Source organism: Rhinolophus sinicus, linkage group LG02 (genome assembly GCF_036562045.2).
Source record: "Rhinolophus sinicus isolate RSC01 linkage group LG02, ASM3656204v1, whole genome shotgun sequence".
Lineage (NCBI taxonomy): Eukaryota > Metazoa > Chordata > Mammalia > Chiroptera > Rhinolophidae > Rhinolophus > Rhinolophus sinicus.
Genome location: NC_133752.1, coordinates 168,389,378 through 168,412,915, shown reverse-complemented (window position 1 = coordinate 168,412,915; position 23,538 = coordinate 168,389,378). Strand labels below are relative to the sequence as shown.

At 37.3% G+C, this 23,538-nt stretch overlaps 1 protein-coding gene across 1 annotated transcript in view; it reads left to right on the top strand.

Annotated features, from left to right (window-relative positions):
- AEBP2 (AE binding protein 2) overlaps window positions 1-6,630 on the top strand; it is a 66,878-nt gene extending 60,248 nt beyond the window's left edge. The window contains exon 9 of the mRNA XM_019714646.2: window positions 4,345-6,630. Within this exon, the coding sequence (XP_019570205.1) occupies window positions 4,345-4,348 (4 nt within the window). The 3' untranslated portion in view covers window positions 4,349-6,630. The remainder of the gene's footprint in view (window positions 1-4,344) is intronic.
- The last annotated feature ends 16,908 nt before the right edge of the window (window positions 6,631-23,538 follow it).

Genomic DNA, 23,538 nt, shown 5'->3' with positions numbered 1-23,538 from the left:
TCACTTAAGCATTCCTTGTTGGTTGATACTGAGATTGTTTACATATTTTCTGTCATATAATTAATACAGTAGCATCCTTGGAAATACACTTGGAGAGGTGTTTCTTTCTATACTGTAATTTCTTGGAAGGGACTGTTACCTGACTTAAAAGAGTTTGTGAGTTGCATCTGTTGTGAGTTTTGGTATTGCCAAAATGTTTTCCTAAAAGGGTGGTACCAACGTAAACTCCCATTGACTGGATGTGAATGCTCTTCCCTGAATTTCACCAATACTTAAATTTGCATTTTAGTCAATGTAAAGTGGAAAAGTGGGTTAAGAAGAGGACTCGCCTGGGTTTAATTCTCAGTTCAGCTGAAAACTGGCTATGGTTTTGGGAGACTTATTTAAATTTATAGTGCCTATTTTTTCATTTGTAAAATGCCATGTTATTATCACCCAGTAGGATTTGTTGTGAGATTTCAATGAGATTCATAGTCATTGTTTTGAATGAGCATGGCTTGAAGAGTATAATCTTAATCTTTACATCTATCTCTTTAAATGCACTGTGGATGCCGTCTTGTCATTGGAGGAAATGTGCAATTTACTTAGTTTTTCTGATTATTCTTGGGTAATAAAAGTTCTCCAATCATGTATCATCACAAAAATAATCTCATTTTAACATCTGATTAATTTAGGTATCTTATAATCTATTTTAATTGTACAATTAGAAGACTTTTGACAGATGCACAGTAACCATGAAATCACCAACACAATCAAGATATAGAACTTTTCTGTCTCGAGATTTCTACTACTTGTTTGCAGTACATCCTACCCTCCAGCCCCAGGCAACCACTGATCTCTCAGTGTAGACTGGTTTGCATTTTCTAAATTTTATGTAAATGGGATCACGGTGTGTACTCTTTTGTGTCTGTCTTTTGCATAATGATTTTGAGGTGGATCAGTAAATGCTGTAAATAAATATTTACATTTTCTGCTTACATCTAATGATACTGAACATTTTTTTCTGTATCTTTTGGTTATGTTTTAAGTAGGTTTGAGGACACTGAGTTATCTGAACTCTGACTTCAGGTTATTTAAGATTTATTAAATACAAAAGACGTCTGGTTTTGGAATGTGATTGGGCAGCATTAAAGATACTAAAGCATTTTTAAAACATGTTTAATTACAATTTCATAATTTACATCAGTTTTTAAGGTAGTGTGGCTTAGAATGGAAGCTTTTAGGTACACTGGAGATGTTAGAACAAATATTTCTGGCAAAGAATTTGTTGTACCAGGAATGTTGTGGAGTTAACTGTTAGCCTAAAAATTAATAAAATACTAATAGACAGCAAAATCTTAGAGCATCTGCACAGTGCAAGGCATTGCTCTAGATTCTGGGGATTCAACAGTGAACAAAGTAAACATTCTTGATCTTATGGAACTTAAAAGTGTGTGGATGGGAGATGACAGGCAGTATGCAAATGAATAAACTATAGTGGGTCTTGTGTGAATGCTGTGAAGAAAAAATGGGGGAAGGAATAGGGAGAGAATTTGCGATGCAATTTAAGTAGGGTAGGTGGTAAGGCCTTATTGATCAAGTGACATTTGGGCAAAGCCCTGAAGGAGCTGAGTGAGAAGTCATGTAAGTTACCTGAAGGAAGAGCATTCCTGGCAGAAAGGACAAGTACAAAACCCTTGAGGCAAGATCATTTATTCAAATGTGTGTTGGGTTCTTACACTTTCCCAGCATGACCCCAGGTTTTGGTGACGCTGCATTGAACAAAACATTTTTTAAAACCCCAACTTCTCAGAGCTTGTATTTTATCATGCTTGGTGTGTCATAGGGCTGGGGTTGATGTGATAGGACTTTACCTTTAAGGAGATGGGAAGCCATTGGAGGGTTTTGAGCAGAGAAAAGTTGTGATCTGAATTATGTTTCTAAAGGATCGTTTTGATGACTGAAGAATTGACTGTAAGTGAGCGAAGGCAGAGACAGGAAGAACAGTTAAAAGGCTATTAAAATAAACAGTGGCTGGAACCAGAATGGATGGTGGTAAAGAGTTGGAACTTGGGTATTTGAAGGTAGGTTGCTGAGAGTTTTGGGATGTGGTATGAGAGAGTCAAGAACGACCCCAGGTTTTTTGTTATAAACTAATAGTGTAGAACTGCCATCCCAGTAGTGATGGGAGAGGCTGCAATTTGGAGACTGTTTGGGAGGGGTGAATTAAGCTTTGAATGGTTTATATTTAGGATGCTTATTAGACATCCAAATGGAAGTGTCATGAGTCAGGAAGGAATTTATGGTGGAAATGATTTAAAGTAGAAGCCTGCGAATACAGTTTGCATACTTTGAAATCTAGGTTAAGTTGTTACACATTGTCATAAAGACCAGTTTGTCATTTCACCTCCAGTGAATTGTTCATAAACTTCCTCTTGAGTCTGGGCTTGAACAAAAGCAGAACCCTGGGTACCTTTTTAACAAGCAGCAGTAATTCAACCTAAGACATAGTAGACACATTTTTTGCTAGGTTTACCAAGTGCCAAGTGGTGGTAAAGAATGATGAATGGTTTGAGTTACTTGTTATCAAATATTTAGGAACAGAAAGGTAACTGTTTATTCTTTATATCTTGTGTACCAAATACCACTTTAGATCTTTTTTGCAATAATGTGAGATAAGGGGGCTTTAACATGAATCACTTGGAGTAATACCATGTTTCCCCCAAAATAATACCTTGCCAGACAATCAGCTCTAATGGGTCTTTTGGAGCAAAAATCCCATCCACACACTTTTAAGTTCCATAAGATCAAGTCCAGGATGCTGTTCTGCCTTGCACTCCAGAGGGGAAATTAAGAAAAGGAATAAGTCATAATATTGGAAGAAGATGTTTAAATTTTACTGAAAAATAATTTTCCAAGATTTGAAAATGCTACAATGCATTACTGGGGAAATTAATATATTTTCTTACAGTTCTTAATCAAATATATTATTTATTAAATATATTCACACCTGCTTTCCAGTGTGAGGTAGCTAAGACAAGTATCCTTTTTAGTGCTGTGTTGCTCTGATTGTACCATTACATTTTTTAAAATTGGATGTAAAAAAGTACTGGAGTAATGCAGAGTACAATACGTGACCCATTTTAACTTTGTGAGAGGTAAAACATCAAAAATGCCTTTAAAGCGCTTAAAAATGAACTTGCTTTTATGGAGTGTGATATTCAAACGGGCAGGTAAAGTCCTGCCTAGATTTATTTCTATATGGTGAAAAATAGCCTCATTAACATGGAACTGAGCCAAATATTTGGGTTTTTTTCTCCAGCATTATGCCTTCTTTTGTGACATTGTGCGAATCACTTAGGAAGTTAGTAACATAGGGCATATTTCCTGAAATACAGACTAATACATAACGTGTGTCCCCGAAAATAAGACCTCGCAGGACAATCAGCTCTAATGCATCTTTTGGAGCAAAAATTAGTATAAGACCCAGTCTTATTTTAATATAAGACCTGGTCTAATAATGTAATGTAATATAATATAATATATATTAAAATATAATACATGGTCTTATTTTAATATAAGACCTGGCCTTATATAACATAATATCTAATATAAGACCGGGTCTTACATTAATTTTTGCTTCAAAAGACACATTAGAGCTGATGGTCCGGCTAGGTCTTATTTTCAGGGAAACACGGTAGCATAGAGAGGTTAGTTGATATTTATAGATTAAAAGGAAATTTGAACATAAGACAGTCTAAGCAGATTTAGTAAATACCAAATAATTGAAATTTTATCTTTGCCAGAAAAAAAAGCTGGGGGAGGAAAATACAGAAGTGAATTATAATGAGCAACAAATATGTATGCAGTAGGCATTTTCTGTGGCTGGGAATATGGGCTAGCAGGTCTGCCTTCGATGCCATCTGATGAAGATTGGAGGTTGAAGTACTTTTAGAAGGCACTTTCTAGGGTCATTTCATCCACCCCTTGGAGAAGATATTAAACTGGTTTGGTCTCTTCCCCCCCCCCATTTGTTTCAGAAGGTTTCATACTATTATAAAGTATGAAGCAAGGTAATATTTTTTAAAAATAATAATTATAAGATAGGGAAAAATATTTAAGATACAGCTGGGATTATGTCCACAAAATGCATATTCTGAAATTTTATAAATTTACTAGAGATTCTCCATAAACTTGTTAGATCTAAACTAGTGGAAAGAGGAAGTTGCAAGATTAATAGTGTTTGTAACTTGGCTATTAAGCGTTTAGAATTAGCAGGATAGAGGACTAGGTGAATTTGCAATGCTTTACATTTAATCCTTACAGTTAACATGAAATATGGATTTCACTATTTTTGTTTTACAGATGAGGTACTCAGGTAACTTTCCCAAGACTATACAGCCAGCAAGTTGCCGAGCCTGGAGTTTGAACCATTTCTGCCTGATTATAAACCCAGAGATCTTACTACTGTGCCTTTTTGATAAGTGGTTAATTATTTGAATGTATTTTGCCCACTGTGTTAAAAGAATAAGCATTTCTGAAAGAAAGCATCTTAAATTAGTGTCAAGGAAATCTTAACCAAGTTTTACTCATCTTTCTTCTTGTCTGCGTCCAAGCTGTTTCCACTTATTAATGCAACTCTGCTTAGTGATTGAAATTACTTTTAATTTATGACAAACAGCAAGGTAAATATGGTACAAAACCATTGGAAGTACACTTTCTTCACTTATTCCTTCTATAATGCTCTTCCTTTCTTTATGCAGATCTGAGTTTCTGACCTATATCATTTCCTTTTCTCTGAAGAACTATTCTTAGTATTTCCTTACCGGCAATAAAAGCCCTCAATTTTTATTTGTCTGTGAAAGTGATTCTCCTTCACTGCTGAAGGATGATTTCATAGAATTCTAGGTTGGTGTTTTGTTTTTTTTTCTTTAAACACTTTAAATATTTCACTTCACTTTCTCTGATTGCATGTTTTCTGAGATATTTGCTGTTATTTTTATCTTTGCTCTATAGATAAGGTATTTTTTTCCCCTCTGGCATTTTTCAAGATTTTTTCTGTATCTTTTGATTTTCTGCAGGTTGAATATGATATGCTTAGGTGTAGATTTTTTGGGCATTTATCTTTGTTCTTTGAGCTTTCTGTATCTGTGGTTTGCTATCTGAGATTAATTTGGGGGATTTCTGTCTTTATTGCTTCAAATGTTTCTTCTGTTCCTTCTTCTGGTACTCCTATTACACATGTGTTAAACCTTTGTAGTTGTCACACAGTTCTTGGATATTCTGTTCTTTTTTTTTTTTAAGTCTGTTTTTCTCTTTGCTTTTTAGTTTTGGAAGTCTCTATTGATACATTCCCAAGTTCACAGATGCTTTCCTCAACTGTGTCCAGTCTACTAATGAGGCCATCAAAGTCATTCTTCATTATTTCTATGACAGTTTTTGATTTCTAGCACTTCTTTTTGATTCTTTTAATTTTCATCTCTCTGCTTACATTACCCATCTGCTCTTGAATGTTGTCTACTTTTTCCATGAGCCTATTAATATTTATTGTAGCATATTGATATTAACTTTTAAATCCCAGGCTTGATAATTCCACATGCCTGCCGTATCTGAGTTTGATTTTCATGCTTGCTATGTCTCTTTAAAATGTGCTTTTTGCATTTTAATATCCATGGAGTAAATATTTGTTGAAAATGGGATATGATGTACCTGGTAAAAAGAACTGTGGTAATTTTTTTCAACATGCATTTAGTGATAAGGCAGTGAGGTATGAGGGAGGTAGGAGCAGCTTTCTGTAGTCCCATGGTTAGGTGAGCCTGTGCCCCTGGGCGGTGACCTTCTCGAGTGCCTCTCAGTCTTTTCCTTACTTAGGTGGGGCAGGATGGCTAGAGAAGTCTGTAGTTGGGTATTTTCCTTGTCCCATCTGAAGGACTTCTCCCAGGTCACTTAGATTCTGATAAAACTCCAATAGGGTTAGTCTCTGGTGAAATAGTTTCCTTAGAGTGCAGGCCTTGTTAAAAATTGCAGAATGCTTTGCGTGACTTTCAAAATGGCTACTTTCCCCTGGTCCTGCCAAAAGTAGAAGACTTTTCTCTGTCTTCACTATGAGAATCTGGTAGGACTCCTGGAGATAAAACTCACAAAAGTGGAGGTGGGGCCAGGAGTAGGTCCCCTTGGAGTTTTTTTAACTCTCAAACTTGTCCACACTGAGTCTCCAGCAGTTCACTAGTTACAGCTTTCCTACCTCAATACTGGTTCCCATGGAGGTCTCTGCTCCAGTAAGTGTGATTCTTTGTATCCACCTCTTTGTGTCTCTAGTTTTGGGGGCTGTGGTTTGCCCTGTGACCTCAATTCTCTGATGGACCTAAGAAAAGTTGTTAATTTACAATTGAGCTTTCTACTTGTTAGGACAGAGTGATGATGTCCAAACTCTTTACATTCCAGACCAGAAACAGAAGTTCAAACCATTAGAAATAAATAGCTGCTATCAATTCATCCCACTGCTCTGGCTGCAATACTGTAAATGAGAGTTAAGCATTTATAAGGAATCAGGGATGTATTTACAGACTGTATGTTATGTAATTTATATCTTAACATTAAGCAATCTCAGACAAAATTAAAGTACAGTATTTCTGTTTTTATGATTTTTAAGTTCTGGTTTTCCTCTACTTCACCCGATTCAAAGGAAAAGGAAGAATCAAATGGGAAAAAATGAGGGATCAAATGAAGATTGAGAAAATGTATTAACTCAATATTTCTTGACTTCCCACTATGTGCAGCATTCAGGGGATACAGGAATGAGTGAAACAAAAGATGCTGTCCTCATGGAACTTACATTCTAGTGGGGAGGTGAGGGATAAGACAATAAACATATATGTGTAGTTAGTGATAAAGGCCATGAAGAAAAATAAAGCAGAGTAAGGAGCTAGAGAACTGTAGGGCACTATTTTAGTGAGCACAGTCTGGGAAGTTCTCTCTGGGGTGGTAATATTTTTGCAGAGAGACCTGAGTAACATGAGAGGGAGCAAGGCATGTGGATAAGTGGGAGAAACATATTCCGGGAAGATGGTGTAAGTATGAGGGCCTGAGGTGTGTGTAGGCTTGGCCTGCTGCAGAAATAGAAAGCCAGCCGTCCAGTGAGTGAGGGGCGACTAGAGACACATCATAAGCGCACGGACAAGCACACTTTGTTCTGTAAAAGTAGTAATATTTTGGTGGGTGGGGTTGGCTTCAGGGTCTCTATCACAACTACTTAATCTCTGCCATTGTAGCGGGAAAGTAGCCAGAGATATTGGGTAGCCAAATGGTATGGCTGTGTTCTGGAAAACTTTTTTACAAAAACAGACAGTAGACTAGAGTTTGCACGTTAGCACTAGTTTGCTAACTGCTAATATAGGGAGGGCCTAATATTGGTGAGCACTTTGGGTTTTATTCTGAGTATGATCAGAGTCACTGGGGGTTGTGAGCAGGTGAAGGAAGGGATAGGATTTGTTTGAAAAGGATTACTGGTTGCTTTATAGAGGATAGAATATATTGTCCACACAAGAGTGGAACAGGGAAAGCTACTCGGGGTTGTATGAGTTGAAGAAAGAGATGGTGGTTTGAACTGAAGCAGTAACGGAGTTGACCAAAAGGGGTGTGTGTCTGTGTGTGTGTGTATGTGTGTGTGTGTGTGTGAGAGAGAGAGAGAGAGAGAGAGAGAGAGAGAGAGAGAGAGAGAGCTAGACAAGAATGCCTCTAAGGCTATTTGAGCAACTGAGTAAAACTTAGAACAACTTACTAGTTTGGGGAAGACTTCACACAAATGGAATTTGGTGGAGAAAACAAGTTTGGTTAAATTTGAGATGCCTATTAGACATCTAAATGCCTGAAGTAAGTAGGCATTTGGATGTATTCCAGTTTCTGGAGGTATTTCAGTCTCTGGATGTATTCCAGTCTTTCAGGGAGAGAGGGGAAGGTGTGAAAATTACCTGGGAGAACGAATGGAATAAAGACAGTGATAGAAATACTAGACAGCACTGAAATAACACGAGGTTTGTCGTCATAAATTTAAAGTGATAGTATCATCATTGTGTATATTTCCCCCAAGCCATGATGAGCTGTGTGGGCACAGCTGTGGAGATGGTGGATTGGAATTAACTAGAACTTGGATTTTATTTTATAGGCAGGTAGAATGGGGGGAGAGAGTCCTAGGAAAATATGTGGTTGGTAGCATCTAATTTGGGTGAGGAGAGAAAAATCACTAGGTCCTGGTGGGGTTGGAGAATTGCTGGAGTCATTGTTACTAGACGTGAAATGGAAAGGCAGGAATTTGCTCAAAGTACAATGCTTGACATTAAGATTTTGATCATGATCCATCATTAGTTGCTGCAACAGAGACCCAACATCCGACCATGAGAGTGGGTGACTGAGGTGAGAGTGAGGATGTGCTCATGGGATGTAAGGAAGACAAGTAACTGAGAGGCTAGAGTGGGTCATTAATCCCTTACATGCATCTTGGAATTAGAATGATCATAAGAGTGGTAGTGGATACCAACAGAGTACACGTGGAAGCAAATGCAAACTTTTCAGTGAATGTGCATGAGGGGGAGTGAGCTGGAAGGTAGAAGGTAGTTGTGATTGCTAATTCTGATTAGCTCTGTGACTTCAGGCCAAGTCAGTTAACCACTCAGGTGTCTGCCTCCTTATGTTTGTAATGATGGGTCCCTGATCCATTTTATAAACCTGGAAACCTCGACTATACCGTGTTTCCCTGAAAATAAGACCTATCCAGACAAATCAGCTCTAATGTGTCTTTTGGATCAAAAATTAATGTAAGACCCGGTCTTATTTTAATATAAGACCGGGTCTTATATAATATAATAATAGAATAGAATAGAATATATAATATAATACTGGGTATAATATAATATAATATAATGTAATACTGGGTCATATTTTTGCTCCAAAAGACGCATTAGAGCTGATGGTCCAGCTAGGTCTTATTTTTGGGGAAACACGTTAGTACATGAAGAAGTAAGAAAAGGCTGGAAAGGGAAAGAATGGAGGTTTCCTTCTAGTGCAGTGATTATCTTTGAGCATTAGTCCCTTCAGGCATTAGTTTAATGAATCTATTGATACAGAATGTTCTACAGTGATGCAGTCACTGAATTGTCACCAAAGTCAAATGGCCAATTTTATAAATACTTTTATTGTAACTGACTTTTGTATCCCGTATTATGTTTATGTATGTTTTTCAGCCTCTACGATTTTTTTATATTTTAGAAGGTTGTCAATAAATTGTTATTGAATGAATATGAAAGACTTTCTAAAAATAACTTTTTAAGAAGCAGTTTTCACCTTTCATGCAAATACAGCATGATGAGAGTAGAAAGTAGTAGTAATAATTCTGCATATTTTGCTTAAAGTATGGGACATTTACTAATTTTTTTGTATGTAAATAGTTCTAAAGTGTATAAAATCTTGCTGTTAATAAGAACGTTGCAATATTGAACTACCAGTGTGTGTTGTTAATAAAGTATATTTATAATAAGATTTGATCAGAGTTATTTAAAACTCAGTTAGGTCAGAGGGAAGCAGAAAAATGAACCCATTTCCAATAACGTTCGCAATTTGATCTTCACTCTTTCCAGGTTTTCATAGTCTCGGTTACAGATAATTCTTTTTTCTTTAAGTAGCTCCTAAAAAGTGATTTGTAAAGAAATGTTCTCTAAATGGAGGTGCTCACTTTTCATTATAAATGTAGAGCTATCCATATTAATAGAAAAAAAATCAGTCCAAGAACAAGGCAAGGCATAGAGCGTATCTGTAAATACAGTGAGTTTACAGAATATTGAGAAGGCAGCAGGAAAAAAATCCTTGATTTGCAAATAGTCTTTCTCCTGGCTTATGTATGGCCCCCCATAGAAAAGACTTAAGAGTATTTGTTAAGTGAATGAAAGGTGATGCCATTATTAGGCCTTTAATGTTTGCCTTTGTCTCTGGAATTTTCCTAAGAACCGTTATGGGCATTAGTGATAAAGAGTGGAGATAATTTACCTGTGAAAACAGCTATGTACAGAGTGCAGCTGCTTTGGAAAGGTTCAAGTTTCTGACAATTTTTTTTTTTTTGCCTACTTGGTTTAAATAACAGTAATTTTTATTTACAGCTACAGTTTGTACAAACTGCTTTGGTTTTGTGGTTAAATATTTTCACTCTGTCTCATGAGAAATACCTGAACCAGTTTTTACTAGGTGCCGTAGAGCTAGTGACTGAGAAGTGTTCCTTTGGCCATAAGGAGAAGAAATTTGGGATAGCTTTTGTTTTCACCCAGATACGGCCAGACAGAAGAAGTAAGGAGAAAACTTAGGATAGTATTTGGAAAATTGGTGAAGAAACCTCTCAGCAGTTGCCAGTCTTATATGTACAGAGATTGAATAGAAGATCATTTCAGTGCTAAATCAATTATTGTTTCAGTGACAAGACAGCCAGACTGGTCAATCCTAGATGAGCTTGTATAGCATGTCTGAAGGTAGCTTTACTTTTTGGTTTACAGTATTATCTAATTTATAAAGAGGATATATATAGAGAGAATCTGAATTTAAGTTGGGTAGGCTTTTTTTTTTGAGAAAACAGGTACAAATTTCAGAAGATATTGTAGCACTCTAATAGTTAAATTTTTATTTACTAACTGGGTAACATACAAAGAAAAATGGGAACTATTTTTAGCTGCATCAGTTTGTATTTCTTTTTACTTGAGCCCCTTGGTGAAAGAAAACAAAGAAAATGAGAGTAATTCTTTGTCCATAAAGTACATTTTCCAAAAGACAAAATTTTCCAAATAATGAAAGTAACACAATCAATATACAGAATTTAGAAAATATGAACAAAAATAATTAAAAATTATCCACTTATTTTTAAAATCACTGTTAATATATTAGCTATCAATATATGAGGATATTTTCTTCTTCTATACAGTTTTTTCCCCAGATTTGTTTAATAATGGATCCTGTATTAGCTGAGCATTGTTACATCGTTGGACTCCTAGTACTGATGTAATATTCCATTGTTTGTGTGTACCATACTTTAGTTGGCTGATCATCTGTTATTATTTTAGTTTCCAGTGTCTCACCAGTATAAACAATGCTTTCATAAACATCATTAAACTGAAAACTTTGAGTGTCTTTTGTTATTTGCATTCTACAAATGGTATGTGGCATTGTTTTTAAGTGCCCTTCCATTCCTGAATATTATTAAAATACAAAAAATTGATAAATATAAAGGACAGTTCATTGTTTTAATTTACATTTTATTACAATAAAGCCTGAGTACATTCTCATGCTAATTGCCAGTTATAGTTGTTATTATTCATCTGTGTAAGAATATTAATCCTTTTACATGTTGCAAACAATGTCTAATAACTTCTGTTATTTTTTAGACAGATTTTTAATCAAATCTCTCAATCTTTTTCATTATGGATCTTTTCTTTGTTAATGTGTAGAAAGTCCTTTCTTGTCCAATATCAGAGTAAGTCATTCAGGTTATTTTTTGGTTTCATTTAAACACACACACACACAATCAGGTGAAATTTCAAGCATATTTAAGACTACAGAGTGTAGCTTAATGAATCTGTGGCATCCATCACCCAGCTTTAAGAAACATCGATATATGGTCAATCTTGTTACATCTATATGTGCCCCCAGATCCTGTTGGGATATTTTGATATTCAGAGTTGTATCTCTAAAAGGTAAGGATTTTACTTTTTAAAATATAACCACAGTAGCATTACCACACATACAGATTTAGAATTTAATAGTCTCTAATATCAATTATTCAATATCATTTTCCTCATTGACTTACATCGTTTTTAAAAGTTTGAAATTAGGAATCAAATAAGACCCATACATTGGTTTCGGTAAATACATATTGAAGTTTCTTTTAATTAGTAGGTACCCCCTCCATATTTTCCCCTTTATTCTTTTCTTCCTCCATTTTTTGTTGAAGAGAAGGCTTAAAGAGTTTTTTTTGACTCTGTAATGCAGTGGAAAATGTCTTTTACATGTAGTTTGAAGGTGGGGTGTAACTCTGCCCCCTGCTTTTAATAGTTGCCCAATTTAAAATACAATCTTAAATTCTCCATTGAAAATACAATTTTAAATTCTCCATTTATGAGAGGCGAGGAAAAATGGTGGCGTGAGGTGAGCCTCTGTAAAGCTCCTCTGGAATTTACAACGAATCGAACAACAAAAACTCCACAAAGGATTTCCTGCACAGCAGACAGGCAAGACGAAGAGGCCGACTACCGAAATCACCTACAGGTGGGAAATCACGCGAGCGGGGGGTGTGGGGGGTGTGGGGTGGGGGGGTGAGGGAGGGGGTGAGGGAGAAGTGCGGAGACGGAGGACGCAGACCTAGCTCAGTGCTCCGAGCTCACTGCTTCCCGGAACTACCGCAGCTGCGGGAGAGAGAAGAACTTGGACTGCTAGGGCTCCGCTTATGGCCCAAAGGACTGAGGGGACAGCATATAACACGGCTGAACCCAACGCTCACGGCAGAGACCTCGGAGAAAAGACTGAGGAAAGAAGGCTGAAAATGGTGGTTTAAGCCCTCACTGCCGAGCAGAGAACGGAAGCCTTAGGCACTGAGACTAGCCGCCCCCTCCCTACCCTCCCAGAGCTCGCCCCGCCCCCACCTGCCTGGTGCTAGAAATGGAACAGTAGCAGTGTCAGATCAAAAGAACAATATTTGCTGTTCTGAGAAAGGTGAACCACAGACAAATTCGCAGCCGAACTAGTTCTGGCAAAGGGGAGGGAGCTGTGGAAGAAGAACCGGCTTTGGTGGCCGTGGCTGCCATTGCTCTGGGCCACCTCTCACAACTCACCCCGCCCCTGACCCCACCTATCTGGGCGGATCCTAGCAGGAGTAAACAGAACTGCTGAAACACACGGGCTCTGAATCTGGAGCTGGAAGAGCTTTGGAACATAAAAAGCTCTCCGCATACCCACAGGGACACTGCTCCCTGTGGCCTAGATGAACTATTAACAGAGGAGAAGCCCATCTCCCAGGGAATCCCCCCATTGTGTGAGAAGCTGGAATAGTGCAGAGAAAACATAGCACTACCGTGTGGGAGAAGAAAAATAAGCCTGCAGTCGGAGAAAAAATAAAACATTCTACCAACAAGTACTGGAAAACTAACGAAAGACCGCTTCCTATCAACCTGTTGCAGAAGCCACTCCTGTAGATGTCTAGGAAGAGAAATAGTAAACCAGTAATTGCTATGAATAACCAAGGCAACAAGACAGCTCAGAAAGAAAGGGAAAAATCTCCAGAAAAGGCAGTTAAAGATACAGAAATATGTGACTTAAATGACAGAGAATTCAAGATTTCAGTTCTGAAAAAACTCAACGAGATGCAAGAAAACACAGATAGGCAGTTAAATGAACTCAGAAACACAAAGAACAGCATGAGCATTTTACGAAAGAGATTGAAATTTCAAAAAAAAGAACCAAGTAGAATTTCTGGAGATTAAGAACTCAATAGAAGAAATTAAGAATGAAATAAGCATCTTAGGTAGTAGAGGTGACCAGATGGAGGAAAGAATCAATGACATCGAAGATAGAAACCTGGAAATTACACAGATGGAAGAAGAAAGAGACTTGAAACTTAAAAGAAATGAAAGAACTCTACAAGAACTTTCTGACTCCAACAGAAAGAGCAATATAAGAATAATGGGCATACCAGAAGGAGAAGAAAGAGAGAAGGGAACAGAGAATATATTCAAACAAATTGTCGATGAGAACTTCCCAAATTTGTGGACAGAACTGGACCCTCGAATCCAAGAAGCAAATAGAACACCTAGTTACCTCAATCCCAACAGGCCTTCTCCAAGGCACATTGTATTGAAGCTGTCTAAAATCAACGACAAAGAAAGAATCCTCAAGGCAGCCAGGGAAAAGAAGACGGTAACTTACAAAGGAAAGCCCATTAGATTATCATCAGATTTTTCAGCAGAAACTCTACAAGCCAGGAGGGGGTGCAACCAAATATTCAATCTATTGAAAGAGAGAAATCATGAGCCAAGAATCATATATCCAGCAAAGATATCCTTTAGATATGAAGGAGGAATAAAGACCTTTCCAGACATACAGAAGCTGAGGGAATTTTCTAATACACGACCTGCACTACAAGAAATACTAAAGGAGGCTATTCGACCACCATCAACAGGGACAATTTGTGGCAACCAAAACTCAAAAAGGGGAGAGTAAAGGCCTGAACCGGAATATGGGAATGGAGAAAGTAAGCATGCTGAAGAAAATGGAATACTCTAAATATCAAACTTTCTTTTACATAAACTTAAGGGTAACCACTCAAAAAAAATCCAGAACTGAAATATATACTGTAATAAAAGAAGAAACAGAGGGAAACATCATAGAATACCACCACACAGAAATAATAGACAACAACAAAAAGGCAAAGAAACAATGGAGACACAACCTTAACAGAAAACTAAAGATAGAATGACAGGAAATCCTCACATATCAATAATCACCCTAAATGTAAATGGACTGAACTCACCAAAAAAAAGACACAGAGTCCCAGATTGGATCAAAAAACTAAACCCAACCATATGCTGTCTCCAAGAGACACATCTCAGCTACAAGGACAAGCATAGACTCAAAGTGAAAGGGTGGAAATTGACACTCCAAGGAAATGGTAACCAGAGAAAATCAGGTGTAGCCATAATGATGTCAGGTGAAACAGACTTCAAGGTGAAAAAGATAAAGATGGACATTTCATAATGGTGAAGGGGACTATACAACAAGAAGACATAACAGTCATCAATATTTATGCCCCCAATCAGGGAGCACCGAAATATACCAAGCAACTACTAGCAGAACTAAAGGGAGAAATTGACCAAAACACAATTATACTAGGGGACTTAAATACACCATTGACAGCTATGGATAGATCATCAAAACAGAAAATAAATAACGAAATAGCAGCCCTAAATGACACATTAGATGAAATGGACATAATTGACATTTATAGAGCACTTCATCCTAAAACATCAGACTATACATTCTTTTCTAGTGTACATGGAACATTCTCAAGGATAGACCATATATTGGGACATAAAATCAGTCTCAACAAATTTAAGAAGATTGAAATCATACCAAGCATATTCTCTGATCACAAGGCTTTGAAATTGGATATCAACAGCAAAAAGAAAGCAAGAAAACACAAATACATGGAGATTAAACAACATACTTTTAAAGAATGACTGGGTCAAAGAAGAAGTTAGAGGAGAGATCAAAAGATACATAGAAACAAATGACAATGAAAATACATCCTACCAAAATTTTTGGGATGCAGCGAAAGCAATTTTAAGAGGGAACTTTATCTCATTACAGGCCTATCTCAAGAAAGAAGAAAACTCCCAAATAAATAACCTCATGTTACACCTTAAAGAACTAGAAAAAGAATAAGTAAAACCCAGAAGAAAGGAAATAACAAAAATTAGAGCAGAACGAAATGAAATAGAGAACAAAAAGACAGTAGAAAAAATTAATGTGACAAAGAGCTGGTTCTTTGAAAAGATTAACAAAATTGACAAACCCTTGGCTAGACTCACTAAGATAAAAAGAGAGAAGACACTAATTAACAAAATCAGAAACGAAAGAGGGGAACTTATCACGGACACCACAGAAATACAAAGGATCATCCAAGAATACTATGAAGGACTATATGCCACCAAGTTCAAAAACCTAGAAGAAATGGACAAGTTCTTAGAAACATATAGCCTTCCAAGGCTGAACCATGAAGAACTGGAAAATCTAAACAGACCGATCACCAGTAAGGAAATTGAATCAGTCATCCAAAACCTTCCCAAAAGCAAAAGTCCGGGACCAGATGGCTTCACTAGTGAATTCTACCAAACCTTCAAAGAGGATCTAATACCAATCCTGCTCAAACTCTTCCAAAAAATTGAAGAAGAGACAGTACTCCCTAACTCATTTTATGAGGCCAACATTACCCTGATACCAAAACCTGGTAAGGACAGCACAAAAAAAGAAAACTACAGACCAATATCTCTGATGAATACCGATGCAAAAATCCTAAATAAAATTTTAGCAAATCGAATACAACAATGCATTAAAAAGATTATTCATCACGAACAAGTGGGGTTCATCTGTCGGGCACAAGGGTGGTTCAACGTCCGCAAATCCATCAATGTGATACATCACATAAACAAAATAAAGGACAAAAATCATATGATTATATCAATTGATGCAGAAAAGGCATTTGACAGATACAACATCCATTTATGATTAAAACACTTAATAAAATAGGTATAGAAGGAAAATACCTTAACATAATAAAGGCCATATATGACAAGCCCTCTGCTAATCTCATAATTAATGGTGAAAAACTGAAGCCCTTTGCTCTACGTTCAGCAACACGACACGGCTGTCCCCTATCACCTCTGCTTTTCAACATAGTGTTGGAAGTCCTTGCCAGAGCAATCAGGCAAGAGAAAGAAAAAAAAGGCATCCAAATTGGGAATGAAGAAGTTAAATTATCACTCTTTGCAGATGACATGATGCTATATATAGAAAACCCTAAAGACTCCACCAAAAAGCTATTAGAAACAATCAACAAATACAGTAAAGATGCTGGCTACAAAATCAACGTACAAAAGTCCATTGCTTTCCTATATACTAACAATGAAATCTCAGAAAAAGAAACACCAAAAATTCCTTTTGCAATTGCAGCAAAAAGAATAAAATACCTAGGAATCAACCAAGTATGTGAAAGTCCTATATGCTGAAAACTATAAGACATTTTTGAAAGAAATTGAAGAAGACACAAAGAAATGGAAAGGCATTCCGTGCTCATGGATTGGAAGAATCAGCATAGTTAAAATGGCCATATTATCCAAAGCAATATACAGATTCAATGCAATCCCCATCAAAATCCCAATGGCATTTTTTAAAGAAATAGAACAAAAAGTCATCAGATTTGTTTGGAACCACAAAAGACTCCGAATAGCCAAAGCAATTTTAAGAAAAAAGAACAATAATGGAGGTATCACACTTCCTGACTTTGGCTTGTACTACAGGGCTACAATAATCAAAACAGCATGGTATTGGCAGAAAAACAGACACATAGACCAATGGAATAGAATTGAGAACCCAGAAATAAAACCACATAAATATGGACAGATAATTTTTGACAAAGAAGCTGAAAACATACAATGGAGCAAAGACAGCCTCTTCAATAAATGGTGCTGGGAGAATTGGATAACCACGTGCAAAAGAATGAAACTGGACTGCTATTTGTCACCATGTACCAAAGTTAATTCAAAATGGATCAAAGACTTAAGCATAAGACCTGACACAATAAACTGCATAGAAGAAAACATAGGTACTAAACTTATGGACCTTGGGTTCAAAGAGCATTTTATGAATTTGACTCCAAAGGCAATGGAAGTAAAAGCTAAAATAAACAAATGGGACTATATGAAACTTAAAAGCTTCTGCACAGGAAAAGAAACCATCGACAAAATAAAGAGGCCACCAACTGAATGGGAGAAGATTTTTGCAAACAGTGCCTCCGATAAGGGGCTAATATCCAGAATATACAAGGAACTCATGCAACTCAACAACAAAAAAACAAACAACCCAATTGAAAAATGGGCAGAGGACTTGAAGAGACATTTCTCCAAAGAGGACATACAAATGGCAAATAGACATATGAAAAAATGCTCAACATCACTAATCATCAGAGAAATGCAAATCAAAACCACAATGAGATATCACCTCACCCCAGTCAGAATGGCTATCATCAACAAGACAAATAGTAACAAATGTTGGAGAGGCTGTGGAGAAAAAGGAACCCTCATACACTGTTGGTGGGAATGCAGACTGGTGCAGCCATTATGGAAGGCAGTGTGGAGGTTCCTCAAAAAATTATGAATAGAATTGCCATATGACCCAGCAATCCCTCTCCTGGGTATCTACCCAAAAATCTGAAAACATTTATAGATAAAGACACGTGTGCTCCAATGTTCATTGCAGCTTTGTTTACGGTGGCCAAGACATGGAAACAACCAAAATGTCCTTCGATAGATGAATGGATAAAGAAGTTGTGGTATATATACACAATGGAATACTATTCGGCGGTAAGAAAAGATGATATAGGAACATTTGTGACAACATGGATGGATCTTGAGAGTGTAATGCTGAGCGAAATAAGTCAGACAGAAAAAGCAGAGAACCATGTGATTTCACTGATATGTGGTATATAAACCAAAAACAACAAAATAACAAGACAAACAAATGAGAAACAGAAACTCATAGACACACACAATAGTTTAGTGGTTACCAGAGGGTAAGGGGGATGGGGGGTGGGAGATGAGGGTAAGGGGGATCAAACATATGGTGATGGAAGGAGAACTGACTCTGGGTGGTGAACACACAATGGGATTTGTAGATGATGTAATACAGAATTGTACACCTGAAATCTATGTAATTTTACTAGCAATTGTCATCCCAATAAATTTAAAAAATAAATTATAAAAAAAAATCTCCATTTATTTGAAGTGCTACTTTATCATATATGAAGTATTATATAAGATTATTTACATGATAAAAGTGACATTTCAAATTAATGGAGAAATATAATCTTACTATGCAAAAATTCTTTGGTGTTTTGATTGGAATTATAATATGTTCTTGTGTAGAGAATTGACACCTTGGGAATACTGAGTTTTCCACCCAGGAACATGTATCTTTTTAATTTATTGAATTGTTCTTTTGTTTCTTACAACAGTTTTGTGTTTCATTCTATAAGCCCTGCACGTTTCTTGTAAAACTCACTTTTTTTTTTTTTAAAGATTTTATTGTGGTAGGGGAACAGGACTTTATTGGGGAACAGTGTCTCCTTCCAGGACTTTTTTGCAAGTCAAGTTGTTGTTCTTTCAGTCTTAGTTGCGGAGGGTGCAGCTCAGCTCCAGGTCCAATTGCCATTGCTAGTTGCAGGGGGTACAGCCCACCATCCCTTGCGGGAGTTGAACCAGCAAACTTGTGGTTGAGAGGACGTGCTCCAACCGAGTCATCCAGGAGCTCAGTGGCAGCTCAGCTCAAGGTGCCATGTTCAATATTAGTTGCAGGGGGCAGAGCCCACCATCCCTTGCGGGACTTGAGGAGTTGAACCGGCAACCTTGTGGTTGAGAGCCCACTGGCCCATGTGGGAATCGAACTGGCAGCCTTCAGAATTAGGAGCATGGAGCTCCAACCGCTGAGCCACCAGGCTGGCCCAAATTTACTTCTTGAATCTCAAAATTACAGTGGCCTATGTTCAAATATTTTACTAACACTGTTCAACAGACTGAATGTAAAATATGTTTTGCAGCAAATGAGGTTTACAATAAAATGATTCCCCCTAACTTCCTGCCCCTCAGTTTCTCTCCTCATAAGAAAACACTGTTATCCATTTCTTTTGTATTCAGAGAGTACGTGTATATGTATTCTGGCATATACATAATATATGTATATTTCCCCCTTTTGTTATACAAATGGTATATCACTTTATATTTTGCTCGTCAATAAACTTTAGAGATGTTTCCGTATCAGCACATAGAGATCTCTTATTTTTAATTCCTACAAAGCGCCTCACTGGAAGGATATACGTAGTTTATTTAATTCGTTTCTTATTGATAGGCAATCAGGACCATTCCTCTATTAAAATCATTCCGTGGAGAAAATTCTTGTATGTGTACCTTTGTGCATGTGTGGAAATATTTTTGAAGAATAAATTTTAGAAGTGTGATTACTGGGTCAAAAATCGCTACATACAGTGTTGCCAAGTTACTTCCAAAAATGGCTACACCAATTTGTAAGCCCAGTAAGGGTTTATGGAAATAATCACTTTGCTACACTTTCACCAATGCTGGATATTAGTCTTTTTTTGGGGAAAGAGGGCAAACATGAAAATCATAGATTTTTACTCCTTTATTTTTTACAACTTTACTTACAGTTATATAAAATTGTGTGCATTGAGTTGATTTGATACACTTAGACTATTTAAGATTTACTCTCTTAGCAAGTTTCAAGACTATAATACAGTATTGTAAACTATAGTTACCATGCTGTACATTGGATCCCTCAGAACTTACTCATCTTACAACCGGAAGTTGGTACTTTTTGACAAATATCTCCCCGTTTCCCTCACCCCCTAATGCTTGTTGTGGGGGCAGAGCCCCAGAAAGTAGTTTACAGGCTCTCGGCCTCACGTGGAGGGGTGCTGGCTAGGGTAGTAGATGGCCGTCAGCTGGGGCTGGTTGGCCGTCAGCTGTAGCCATTGAGCCATTAGCCACTAATATAACTGCTGTGGCTACGAAGGAGAGCCGAGGAGAGTGGAGGAGAGTGAAAGAGAGTCGTCGGTGGGTTGCAGACAAAACGGACAGCAGGTCGCACGTCCAGTGAACCCAGCCTCCAGTGAGACCGTAGTGGTATGACTCCCCTACCTATGGCTCCGTGGGTGTTCCTTTTTGGCCTCACCGTATCCTGCGTTCTTGTGTGGGGAGTGGGAGCAGAGACCCCGCAGGCCTCCCTGCACGACAGTTGGTAACCACAATTCTACTCTCTATTTCTATGAGGTTAGCTTTTTTAGATTTTACATGTAAGTGAGATCACACAGTATTTGTCTTTCTCTGATTTATTTAGCATAATTTCCTCAAAATCCATCCATGTCACAAATGATAGGATTTCCTTCTTTCTCATGGCTGAATAATACTCCAGTGTGTGTGTGTATGTGTGTGCACAGAGTCGTGTGTCAACAACGGGAATACGTTTTGAGAAATGCATTGTTAGGTGATTTTGTCATTATGTGAACATCATAGATGTACTCACACAACCCTTGATGGTGCCACCTACTACACACGTAGTTTGTATGGTGTAGCCTGTCGCTCCGAGGCTACAAACATGTACTGCATGTTACTGTTCTGAATACTGTCGGCAGTTGTAACACAGTGGTAAGTGTGTATGTAAACATATCTAAACGTAGAAAAGTTACAGCAAAAATACAGTATAAAAGATAAAAAATAGTATAGGGCACTTACCATGAATGGAGCTTGCAGGACTGGAAGTTGCTCTGCGTGAGTCAGTGAGTGGTGAATGAATATGAAGGTCTAGGACATTACTATATGCTCCTGTAGACTTTATATAAACACTGTGCACTTAGGCTACACTAAATTTATAAAACAACGTGAGATTGAATCAAACGAGAAAATGATGCAACAAAGAGCCTCAGTAAACATAAGACATATGAGGCTGCTGTGGCCGTGACAGCATACTGTTTTACAGCAAACTTTGTTTTAAGTAGAAAGAGTACACTGTAAACTATTGTAAATACACAAACCAGAAACATAGTTGTTTATTATCATCAAGTATTATGGGCTACATAATTGTGTGTGCTGTGCTTTCTACAACCAGCAGCACAGTGGGTGTATTTACACCAGTATCTCCAGATCTCTGAGAACAGAGATGTGGAGATCATGAGTTCGATTTTGGACCATAACTAGCAAGTACCGAGTCTGTATAAAAAGTGAAAAAGATACTATAATATGGATTTATTGTTGTGGAGATGGTAATGCATCAAAAATTTAGTTTCTCATGATAGGAAGGAGTCTCTGCAGAGGACAAGTTGGACATACAGAAATGAGGGGAAATGATTGATAATACCATGTTCTGTAGAAGGCTGGAAAAGATGGCTCTCCAGAGCACAGGTGGCTTAGGAGGAGGGATGTTATACTTTTAGCAGGTGGAGAAAAGGAAAATTGGTGAGTGCAGATGTTAGTAGGTTTATAGATTTGCTGGGGGGAATTAAGGAATAATTACAATAATAGCTAATGTTTAATGCTTGCTATCCCATTTGCTGATCGGCTTTATGTATTAGAATTCATTTAATCCTCACAACACTCCTATGGGATTGATACAATTATTATCCCCATTTTACAGATAAGGAAAGTAAAGAAGTTCTTGATTGGTGAATTCACTCTTGTTTTAGACGTTAATGGTGTCGTCATCTGCTGAGATGTAAGATAGAGGTGAAGTAGGAATAGTTTCTTCAAAATTCATTCATCCTCACCCTCTAAGTGACTTCAAATTAAAAATACATACATATATATATATATATATATATATATATATATATACACACACACACACACACACACATGTTTGACAAGGGGCAGTGGATATTTTTTTTTTGAAACTTATGTAACGTATAAGTGGAAATAACTTTCAATGGCTTTGTTATTCTAGTTGACATGTAACATACAATCTAAGTACAGATTGGGTGATCGCTATGCAAACTCAGCTCAAGATAATTATTTTAGCTTCTCTACCAATCACGTTACTGCTCCTAAATCCCTCTAAGAACTTCATGTGTTGCTACTGGTGGACTAAGTGGAAATTTGGAGAGAGTTAGCATGAGAGCTAATCAGGAAAAAACAGCTCCTCTCACACCAGCCAGGAGTGAGTTGTCTATCCCCAGAAGTTTTTACAAAATTGTCCATCTTTGTAAGAAAAGCACTTTCTTCTCAGAAATCTATTCCTGGTTAATCAGAACTCTCTCGGCATTGAAGTTTGTGGTTCTTATGTACCAATGTTTTCTTCTTTCACAATGGTTAGTTTTTGTCTTACAGAACTTTGTTTTTTTGATCTCCTGCCTCAGTGATTATTTCTTTAGAAATACGGGAGGTCCCACTCCTCCCTCCCCCCACCCCCAACTATATGAGTTTTATGTATCAATTAAGGAAGTAAACAGATAAAGTGAATTTTGGTTCTAGCAATATGACCATTTAGACTTAACCTGAATATCCTTAGCATAAGTGGATGTTGCCCTGGAAAGTGATACTAGTAGTGGTTTTTGTTGTATGTATGTGGGGGGATGGAGGCACTATAGGATGGAATGGTGAGTCACTTGATAATTTAGACAAGAGACTTAGTTGCTATCATCTATGGAGTAGGTAAGAGATAACTTAGCCTAGGTGAGTTAGGGAGTTAGAAAACAGGACTCCTAAAGGGAGGTGGAGAGGAGTCTCAATTAAATAAAATCTTCTCAAATGTGGCCTGAATGGGAAGAAAAATACAAATAAATACAAATAACCATGGAGAGCTGAGATGGAAAAGGAAATAAAATTAATGTTTATGTTGAACTAATGTGACTATATTTGTGGAAACAAATTTTTGTGGAAACAGATTTAGGTTTATATGGAAAATTTTTTGTAGAGAGATTTTGTAAATACTGCTATTGCAGTTGTGAATTATTAGGAAAAAAGTAATTGATATTTTGGATTTTAATTTTGCTACTGTGCATTACCCAGGAAGCATAAAGTGTCTTCTATGACCATTCCCACTCCAGAAGCTGAATCCAGCATTATTCCTTAAAGGTATGAGTGGTTCTGCAATGTGCTCCTACCTCTCAGTCCCAACGGGGAAAGTGTTGGTTTTTGTATTTCAGGCCCATGATGATGAGGACCAAACTAGAATAAAAAGATGGAGGCAGGGTTGGCT